The 10,114-nt window shown below is 41.0% G+C and overlaps 2 protein-coding genes across 2 annotated transcripts; one reads left to right on the forward strand and one right to left on the reverse strand.

Annotated features, from left to right (window-relative positions):
* The first annotated feature begins 3,769 nt into the window (after window positions 1-3,769).
* On the forward strand, window positions 3,770-5,573 carry medag (mesenteric estrogen dependent adipogenesis). Its single transcript, XM_080482528.1, has 5 exons — window positions 3,770-4,128; window positions 4,240-4,376; window positions 4,617-4,732; window positions 4,820-4,984; window positions 5,088-5,573. Exons 1-5 carry the CDS (start codon window positions 3,923-3,925, stop codon window positions 5,100-5,102), a joined length of 639 nt encoding a protein of 212 aa, XP_080338654.1. The 5' UTR covers window positions 3,770-3,922; the 3' UTR covers window positions 5,103-5,573.
* alox5ap (arachidonate 5-lipoxygenase-activating protein) lies at window positions 5,446-8,643 on the reverse strand. The gene is made up of 5 exons (XM_080482529.1): window positions 8,470-8,643; window positions 8,291-8,363; window positions 6,729-6,799; window positions 5,890-5,971; window positions 5,446-5,798 (listed from the first exon to the last, which is right to left on the reverse strand). Exons 1-5 carry the CDS (start codon window positions 8,615-8,617, stop codon window positions 5,636-5,638), a joined length of 537 nt encoding a protein of 178 aa, XP_080338655.1. The 5' UTR covers window positions 8,618-8,643; the 3' UTR covers window positions 5,446-5,635.
* Between the last annotated feature and the right edge of the window lie 1,471 nt (window positions 8,644-10,114).

Below are 10,114 nucleotides of genomic sequence, written 5' to 3' on the forward strand. Positions count from 1 at the left end.
ACAAAATGTCCACATATAAATACATAACAAATATGCGACCTTTCTTTTCTTTGAATTTGATTGTATTCAAAAATGCAACACATGTGCTTCTTTTTGCCAAATCACTTTTTAATAATATTTAATATTATGTTATAATATATTTAATAATATATTTAATAAATATGTGAAATCCTCTAGCCCAACGTGTTTCTCTGCAATATATCTGTAGTGTTCAATATAAGTCAGTGTGACAGTGTGATCCCCAATAAATTATTCAGAAACAGCAGTTACTTTAATTGTAAAATTAAGTTAGTCCTGTCTTTATCATGTCCATTATAAAAAGATTGGGCCCTGTGGCAGGTTAGGGTGGGCCTTTTTTTTCTGAATTGAATAAGGCTCTTCCAGGACAAAATTTGAAAAATAAAAAAGTTCATATGCCACCTGTTCTTAGATCCTCCATAGATTAAAATTTTTTTATTAAAATTTTTATTTAGCTGCTTCATCCAACTGATTGGCATTCAAGGCGGGAGTTTGTCCAATCCGAAACAATGAGAGAAAGGAGAAAGACAGCATGTGTATACCCTAGACAGGTTGCTTATTCATCACAGGAAAAGAGACGTGAAAAACATATATCTACACTCAGGGGCATTTTCAGAGACAGCAATTTACCTATTACTGATGTCTTTAGACCTTGAGAGGACACAGAGTACCTGAGAAAAATGTCAGACACTGAAGATGAACCATCATATTTTCTAAAAAATAATGCCAGTGTCTTCAAGAGCTTAATGTCCAAATCATCATCTTACACTGGGCCGATAGGCTCTCTAAACTAGAAACAGACTCATAAAGCACCAAATAAATCTCCCACACCTGGAATCTTTTTTCGATTGTAACCAGATTTGATTTGACTTGGATTCTTCAAACTCAACCTTGATTATTTAAACTTCACCAAGACCCCTCAAAGCAGCTTAAGCATACCCAGGTGGGCACTTAATGCTGGACTTGATTTTGTTTTTCCTAATATGACACTGACTCTGTGAAACTATTTATCAAGAAAAAAAAACAACCTTGAATTCTTCAGACCTGACAGTTCAAACAAGTGAATTTATTGAAGAAAACATTTATTTGCTGTGCCAAACAGTTGAACTTCATGTTCGAGGTTTAAATTATTGAATAGTGAAACTTCAGCCAAGGCACACTGGGGAATGATAATTATACTGCAAAGAAACTGTGTGATCACCAATGATCTCTGCAGAGAATTGTGTTCCCAATATGTTAGAAAGAACAATGTGAGAAATCATACACTCAGCACCATTAGAAAATAATTTAAAATGAAACAATACACTGTTTTACTTTGCTCAGTAATGATTCCTCAGCTTAATTCAGCTGAAAACCAGAGTCAACGCCTCAGCATAGAAAGACTCCAACATGTAGGAGAGTGCTCCTAATGGGAGGCGTGACTCAAACAGTTTCTGGCAGCAGTGAAACGTGACCTCTTGAACAAACTTTGAACAAAGAAATATGAAGTATGTGTTTGAAGAGAGTGAATGACTTCATCCTCTCAAACCTCCAGGATGTCATTTAACTCAAACATGAATTGCTCCAATTCGACTTTCTTGAATATGAGAACCATAAATAATCTTTTCCGGTGAGGAGATCAGTTGGAAATGTGCAGAACGATAGATCCCTGCCAGAGGCTCTTCTGCCCCTTTTCTCCTGCGGCTTCACGGTAGTGGAGGCGGCTGAGTTAAAGTCCCAGGGATCAACCGTCCAGATGGATAGAGCACCCAGGAGCTGAAGAAAGAGAGTGCGGGCAGGATGGTGTGTGACAGAAGGATAACAGTATAAAGGGGGGGATTTACAAGACAAAAGCATGAGTAGAGAAATTCAATATATTTGACAAAGGGTGCAGGTGATGAAGCTGCCAGGCAGGTGGAGAAGAGGAAGGCCTCAGAAGATTCATGGATGTAGGAGGAAATGGAGATGGCTGGCGTCACTGTAGAAGAAGAGTTAATGTAGACATGGCGCATGTAATTATATAGTTCTAAACTTTCTGCATTGGTAAATTTGTGTTTTTAACAAATTGCTTTACGGCAGCAGACACAACACAACAGTGAGATCCCAGCTGAGACATCTGGCTTTCCAGTCTGTATACATGGACACCACTTGGTAGAAATTGTGTGGAGCATCTGACTGACCAAACACAAAAACAGAAGGTTCAGGGAGAAGGTTCTATCTTCTCGGTTGTGTGGCCATTCTTAGTATTTCAAACCAACCAGGAGCCTTACATCTGTCTCTGACTGCTCTCTGCACTGAATACACACAACAAACACATAAAAGAGAAAAAAAAACAGATCAGATGAGCATCATGAGGACTGCAAACACAAATTTGGGTCAAACGTCTTTATTATTCTTCAAAATGTCAGATTGAGTTTGCAGCGTGAGGTATGAGGGGGGAGTCTGGGTTGTATTTTTGTCTGTTTTTCGAGTCAAGCAAGGCCGGTGGAGACGTGCAGAACAATTGAGTCAACAGCCTCCTCACCACCACAGAGTCTAAACAGGGACTGCTTCGACCACAGACATTAAACAGGCTGCTTCTATTGTGAAACCGCAGCTGTGAGCGTTCACATTTTTGTGCAAAGCGAGTGACCTGGGAGCCGGAGTGCCAATACTGTTTGAACACAGGGATCGGCCGGTGTTATTCACTTCAACACAAGCAGGCCAAGTGTTTGGGCAAACACTCGCTGGCGGCGATGAAACATGAAATAAGTGAGAGGATCAATCTTCTCTCAGACAGTTTGAAGAAAGCAACAGGTCAGTGTGTGGGCTTTTGTGATTGCAGATTTATCAGAAATGAGGAAGAGGATTGTGAATTAAACATCGACGCACGGAGGTGTTATTTCACCACGAAGACCTTCACGTGGCTCAATCATCAAGGAGCTTGTGCGCCACGTGACTCTTATCAAAGTCAAATGAGTTGTGCAAAATCTATTATTTTTTTTATCGTGGGTTGTGAATACACGTAAGTGTAATGCAAATAAGAAGCACGATGTTTCTTTGGGTGGTAAATTAATATCATATGTAGCTTCGTTTTCTTATCCTTATAGTATCAAATCTTTGATTAAATTATATTTGATCTGTAACGTGTGTTGCTGAAACACTACAGTCATAACGTTGAGCTGTCATAATTAATCTGCTAATGCTTATCTGGTAACCGAGTTTGATTATCTTCTTGGGTGACCCAGTCAAAATGACAACATGTTTCTTCCTTCTTCTTCCTTCTGTACAACTGATGTGTCAATCTGCAATGGTGGGCAGTTAACACACCTGCATAGTCTGATTTAAAGTACCACAGACAGACAGACAGACAGACAGACAGACAGACAGACAGACAGACAGACAGATAGACAGACAGATAGATAGATAGACAGATAGATAGATAGATAGATAGATAGATAGATAGATAGATAGATAGATAGATAGATAGATAGATAGATAGGCAAAAAATTTAATTAATTTTTAATAATGTATCCCAGAAAAACCCCACATATGAAATGCTTTTTTGAAATACAAATACATATATTACTCCAGTTTCTAATACGTTTAAAAAAATCTTACATATTTGTATTATTTCATTGTTTTGTTTAGTTTTTTTTGAAGTGCCGGTATGAAGTTTCCTGGTTTAGAATATCTCTAAAATAAGTCAACAACAACGCTACAGTGACTTGAGCGCCACTCAAAAGGTCAAACTCCCTGCTGTCACGTGTTGTCACACCTGTCACGTTTCCAGCTGCAGGACTTTATTTTTGTGAGAGTGACCGGAAACGCTTGAACTCTCGCGCTTGACTCTCCGGGGTGGAACTCCAAGCCCGTATATAAACACCAGCGGCCGCAGCGGCGGGGACTCACAGTTGTTGAGTTGGAGAAAGAAGTTGAAGAAACCATGACGATAAGCGACGTGTTTTCCAGCCGGATGAGGGTGACGGAGCTGGGGGAGTTTCTGAGGAACCCCCCGGCGGGGTTCTCGGTGGAGGCGCTCCGCTCCACCGGGTACCGAGTCCTCTGCGACCCGGAGCAAAGTCTGCTGCTGATGGATGACGTCCTCTCCTGCACCGGGGAAAGAATCGTCTTTCACAGGTCGTTTGGACGGTGAGGGGAATAACAAACAAACAAACAAACAAACAAACACAATCTCTTCACTATTTCCTTGCATGCTTCTTAAAATAGACGTGAAAGTAAATCCTATGTGCTTCTCGACAGGAAAGTGAAAATGCAGAATCTATGGGAGTACACCAGCATGAGGAAGAGCCTGCTGTCCAAGAGGATCTATCTGCTGGCTTCAGCCTGTGAAGAAATCCTCCCACAAACCAACAAGAAGGCAGGAAAAGAGCTCCGAGGTAAAAGAAACTTGGTGATTGTGCTTCACTGCTTCACTTCTAAGCTGCACCGTTTCCTCTCATGCTGTTTTACTGACTCATGCAGGACTGCAGATGGGTGGAGTAGACCAATGACAAATGCAGCCCCATAAAAACATGTTTGTTTTTTTTGGGAGTTTTTTTTGTTTGAATCCCTGCAAAAAAAAATCTCACCTCCTGTTGACCCTGTTGAGATGAACCCTTTTGTCTCCCTGGTTTCAGTGCTGAGGCACTTCGTGGTGTCCATCGACGGCCGCGACCCCTTCGTCAAGTGGCAAATGGAGAAAGGCCTGAACTGGACCATCTCGTCTGTGGCTGGAGAAAGCTACAGGGTGGATGTAAGCGTGACTTCACGGCGTCTCCTCCCAATTATGTGGCAGCTATTGGTTGAGGTCATTAAACGAGCCTTCCTCCGCCTATTTCAGGTTGACCTGACGGAGGCGATGGAAAGCTGGGCGAGTAAACACCTCGCTGACCACCGGCTGGAGGTCAGGCCCGTGTGGGGAGACGCTTCTTTCACCCTCAAATACTACTCCGACGCCCTCTTTGACTTCCCACGCTGGTTTGGCTTCAGCAAAAGAAGATTCACGGTAAGTCTCACGATTATTTCTTTACGTTAGATACACATTGGCCTTTCCTTTACATGCATTTCTCTAACCGTGCTTTTATTTTTGTCTTTGTTCCCCCTTAAAGTTGAGACTCACGTGAGCTGGCTGTGGGTGAAAAAAAAGGACATAATGGAGTTGATTTTGCTCCGTTTTTTTTAAGCGAGATCTGCCTCTTCAAGGAATCCTTTTTACTCTCTCGTTCAGCGGATGACTGGTTGCAGGTTCAACCACCCTGCCAGATGAAGGAGTCCCGCTCCTCTGAGGGCTGCGCAGAGCGCTCCTCTCACTCTGTGATGCAGACTTTCTCTCTCTTCACCTGTTGGAACTGAGACTTTCTGAACTGCCTGAAGATTACTTCGTCTCATTCTGTGATGGAGGTGTTGTTGTCGGGGAGGATTTTTTGCTCGTATATACATTAGACGTTCTCCCAAGGCGATATAAAGTGGGGACATTTGTGCTGCTGCAAAATAAAATAGTTGCAGTTTTGTGTACATTTTAACCAATATTTGGTTACAAGAATAAAAGAGAAAAAAAAGTCTTTTTATACCAAATATGCAATAAAACGTTTCACAAAAGAGAGAATCCATTGTTTTTAATTCACGACTGTGAGGAGTTTACTCCGCATACACCAAGCTAAGGGATGAGGAGAAGAGCAGACGCAGCGTTGGTGATGGTTTCCACATATTCCTTGTAATCGCCGCCTAAGTAATGAGCCAGCAGGTAGTTGAAGATGCCGACGACACACATGAGGAACAGAAAGCCAATGATGCGTTTCCCAAACAGGTAGCCCGGGGTGCTGCACACATAAAAGAGACATTTATTCAACTATGCTTACTTTTGCACCCCAAATTTTTTTTTTAAAAAAAGGATAATTTTCATCGATTTACCTTTGAGAAGTTTGCCCCAGATAACCCATAAAGTACTTCTGCCTGACAAGAAGGTAGATGAACCCGGCGAACGCAGCAGGAGCTTCAGACAGATGACACAATTTTCAGCGTCACGGAAACAGTTTGACCCAAAGACATGGGACAGTATTTCTATTGGTTTTTTTTTCTTGAACTGCCTCGGTGTGTTTGAAGTTTGAAATACTTTGTATAATATTTCATATACTAGTACAGTTGATGGACATGGTTCATATGCAGGTTTGTTTTCTAACTTTCCCTAATTAAATGATATAAAGGTGCAAAGAATGTGTATTTAACATTTCAGACCTTAAATGTAGTGAAGAAGCCAATAATGGTTTGGACTTAATACGGGAGTACCAACAACTTGAAATATACTTAAATAGAAACTATGAAGTCCAATGAATATTTCCTTCCTGCGTTCCTCTTCCAATGCAAAATTAGATTTGAGTGAACAGTTAGGGCCACAGAGCTGTGGGCAGAGGAGCGCTATGTACAATATAAAGCCAACAATTCGCACTGTTTATTCTATTCATGAGGGAAATTCCAGCTCGCCACAATGCAGGAACTGTTACAGGCTCTGTAAATTATTTTCTAATGTGTTTGATATGATACGACGCACACAAATACCCAGAAATGTGTCGGCGTGGTAGACGTGTTTGCGTCTCTATGGAGACACGTGACAAGTTGATGAAAGTTAAAAGCACTGCTGCTGGTGACCGACATTGTTGACTTTTTTTTTTTTTTTTTTTGTTGTGTGTGTGTCTTTGTGAATTCACTCTGAGAAGGTGTGGCACTGAGAGTTTACAGTCATTAACACTTACCTTGACTGAGACACAGTCCGGCACACCACATCACTGCCAGGAAGGTGGGGTAAACGTCCATACAGTTGCGACTGAAAGAACGCATGACAGAGAAAAGTCAAATCATCTGCAGTGAGAAACCATAAAGGGAATAGTCCTGCGTTTAATATGTTTAGAGCCTGCAAATTAGACAATTCCTGTTAAAAACTCAACAAATGACGATGAGAATGTTCAAATCAAATAAAAGATATATGTTGGGTTTTTTTTTGCTTTTTTTTAAAGGAAAGTTTTAATGCTTGGGCGCCTGTTTGTGTCTGAGGAGCGGCGTTGAGTTGCAAAGCCAGGAAAAAGTGAGGCCACTCTTTGTGTCAGCATGACTCGGCTGTTGCAATAATCAGTACAGTATGTTGTCCAGAGACGTGGCCCTCTAACCTTTTCCAGCCTCACATATACCGACTAATTAAAGGAATTGGAAAGAGAAATATGAGCACAAAGTTAAGGAAACTTTTCCATACGTGATCTCTGACATCAAGTCACTTGTAGTGTTAATCAGTTGTTATAGATTAATCAATCAATATTTGAACACATGATTAATAGTTTACATTGGGAATATACCAAAAACTCACGAGAGATTTCTTCTTGTAAAATCGAAATACTATTTAAATGTGTGGCTCCTCTCGGCTCCACGTTACATTCACTATGTTATCCTCGAATTATTTAGCAGATTATTCTATTAAAAAGAGGCTTTCAGCCATTTGAACTTAATCACATCAAGTTCATGATCATTTCTCTCACAACTCGTTAAACCGACCCTACAGACAAAATCCAAACACGGCTCCACACGCTCACTATTTGAGTCGCTCTTTGGAGCGTGAAGCTCGTCAGTTTTTGAAATTGTCAGATTTTCTCCATGACAGGATGTTGCTCAGATATTTCCTTTAGAAAACAAGAAGTGCCTTGTTCCTTTTCCAGCAACCGAACAAAACAGTCTCAGTTACAAATATAACATTTGTGCACATTTTATATTTTCTGGTGTGTTGATCTATAACGAACAACTCCTGCTGTCTTATGAAGGCTCAAAAGGTTGTTCTGTGTTCACTGATGCACTTGGTCGTTTATAATAAACCACGAGCTCCGTGATTCATCCGAGGCTTGTTTCTAAAATCTCAAGTCACAAGTTTCTACATTTTACCCCAATGAACAATTAAGACCTGGCTGCGACTTGAGTCTGATATGACCACAGACCACAGACTGCAGACATGTGCCAGTCCGTCCCCTGCTTTAACAAGATGATGATTCATCTCGGTGAAAAGCTGGAGAAACACATGCCTTCCAAATGGTGACCTTGTCTGTTTCGTCGTCCCGGCGGGCATTCAAATGTGCTCCAGACCAGCTTGTGTTCAGGCAAATAAGGCTCGCCTCTCTCTCTCTCTCTCAGTGGAAGTATTATTTGGTGGACTATAAATTCAAATGGAGAGCTCACAGAAGGAAACAAAAATAACACAGAGCCACCCATTGTGCGACTGGCAGAGACGTTTTCAATAGAACAGTAGAAGACTAGATGTTGAGAAAAGGCCACTTACTTGGCACAGGCCACGCGCTCCATCGCAGAAATGGGGATATTCTTACACTTCTCGACCTTCTGCGCAAAGAATACTTAAGAGACACAAATTAAACAAACAGCATTAGTAATCGCACGATTAGTCACCATTTCAGAGCTTTAAAAGAAAAGAAAACAAAAAACATTTGTTTTTTGTCTTACTGTTCTGCAGCACACTGATGAGGGTGACGATGACCAGAAGGTAGATGTTTTCCACCACCTTGTTGGTCTCCATGTTGAGGGTGTGCGTGTGTGTGTGTGTGTGTTGCTGAAGCAGGTAGATGCTGAAACTGAGGGCGAGAAAGCTCATGCACACCTAATATCTGCCCCTGTGACATCGCGCACCCCTCATCCCACATATACGTACATGTTGTTTGTGGCTTCCTCTTTATGTAAATGATGCTCCGGAGTGCAAACTTTCCTACTTCCTCTATCTGTTTGTACCTGACTTATGTGATCACATCGTCACCTTCATGTTTTGCATCTCTTTGGCTACTGTTAGATTTCGTTTTTTCCAACCATGTGTTAAAATTAGTGTGAGACGACAGTTTTACTTTAAAATAACCCGTCTTATTAATGACACCTATGCTTTCATGAATATCCAATGGTAATCTCTGATAATCTGCGCTCTGTGGAGAGTGAGCAACGTCATCTTGAGAAACAGAATTTGGGCCAACACCGTAGAGATAGGGGATTGCCATCAGTGTCCGAGTGCCATGTTGTTTTCTCTCTGGATTTAGAGGTGAGAATCACCCGAGTGTGAGAACATCAGGTTCCCCGAGCTCCAAACAGGAGTCAATAACAATAGCAAATAGTATTTGCTTGGCAGAAAAATATCAACACACTGTTCATCCACAAATACATGTCATTTACAGGTGTGGGACCATACGGGTGTATAAGATTAGTCTATTAGCATTGTTGCAACAGAAAAAATCTAACAAACACAAGTTTCCTCACTTTTCATGTGTCGTTTGCACAGAGCGTGAGATAAACTCTTTCCCCAACCACCGATTCCTCCCATACCCTGCAGTTCTAAAGTCATAATTTCACTTCAACAAGGACAGTATTCATTTACTTACTCAAACCAATGTGAAACTATTGATATTGAGTTTATAGTAAGATTGCAGTATTTCATAAGGATGGTCAGAACATGTGCTTTTCTATGGCTTATTAAAAGTCAAACAGCACCTACACGTGCTTTCTCAAGGTAAGGCAACTTCCTCTCAACCTTTTTTTCTTTTTCTTTTTAAATCATGTCCTTTTAATAATCGTTATCAGATTATCTATTCTAAACGATCTGAAACAATATTAACACATGGCAGCAGGTAGGAGAGAAAGATTAGTTAATTTAGTCGCTCAGAGAAGGACGCATTTTCATTATCAGTGCCCGTCTGATATCTAGGAATTAATGTTATGTGACACTGGAGGGAAATAAATCATTTTAAATCAAGCGTGAAAGTTGGAAAACATGCAGTTGTAAGAACCTTAGGAGTAAGGTGAAGAATCAACAATATAAAATTGGTCGTTATGGCGACCGTCTGACGTCATGAACATATGGCCTAGCGGGTGAGCAACCCAGTTTTCATCTAGGGTGCCCGAGTTCGACTCCCGGTGTGGGAACGACCGTTAAAATGTTCTTCTTTGTTGTGGCAGAGGGGTTTTACTGTGGTTGAAAGTGTACTCGTCATACCTACCACCAAAACATGCTCATTGCCATTATATTCAATATGAAAATCTGAACAGACAAAATTCAAAGACTTTCCATAAATTCACTTTGCAGGTAACTCAACACATTATTAAAGACACT

Source organism: Lipophrys pholis (assembly GCF_963383615.2).
Source record: "Lipophrys pholis genome assembly, chromosome: 16".
NCBI classification, from domain to species: Eukaryota; Metazoa; Chordata; class Actinopteri; order Blenniiformes; family Blenniidae; genus Lipophrys; species Lipophrys pholis.

Bases quoted from the DNA above. Each gene is read 5' to 3' on its own strand.
- medag (XM_080482528.1), top strand. From the start codon at position 3,923: ATGACGATAAGCGACGTGTTTTCCAGCCGGATGAGGGTGACGGAGCTG. The intron at 4,377-4,616 runs GTAAAAGAAACT...CCCTGGTTTCAG, and splicing joins GGCAGGAAAAGAGCTCCGAG to TGCTGAGGCACTTCGTGGTG. The intron at 4,733-4,819 runs GTAAGCGTGACT...CGCCTATTTCAG, and splicing joins GAGAAAGCTACAGGGTGGAT to GTTGACCTGACGGAGGCGAT.
- alox5ap (XM_080482529.1), bottom strand. From the start codon at position 8,617: ATGAGCTTTCTCGCCCTCAGTTTCAGCATCTACCTGCTTCAGCAACAC. The intron at 5,972-6,728 runs GTAAGTGTTAAT...ATCTGTCTGAAG, and splicing joins CGGACTGTGTCTCAGTCAAG to CTCCTGCTGCGTTCGCCGGG. The intron at 5,799-5,889 runs GTAAATCGATGA...TTATGTGTGCAG, and splicing joins CTGGGGCAAACTTCTCAAAG to CACCCCGGGCTACCTGTTTG.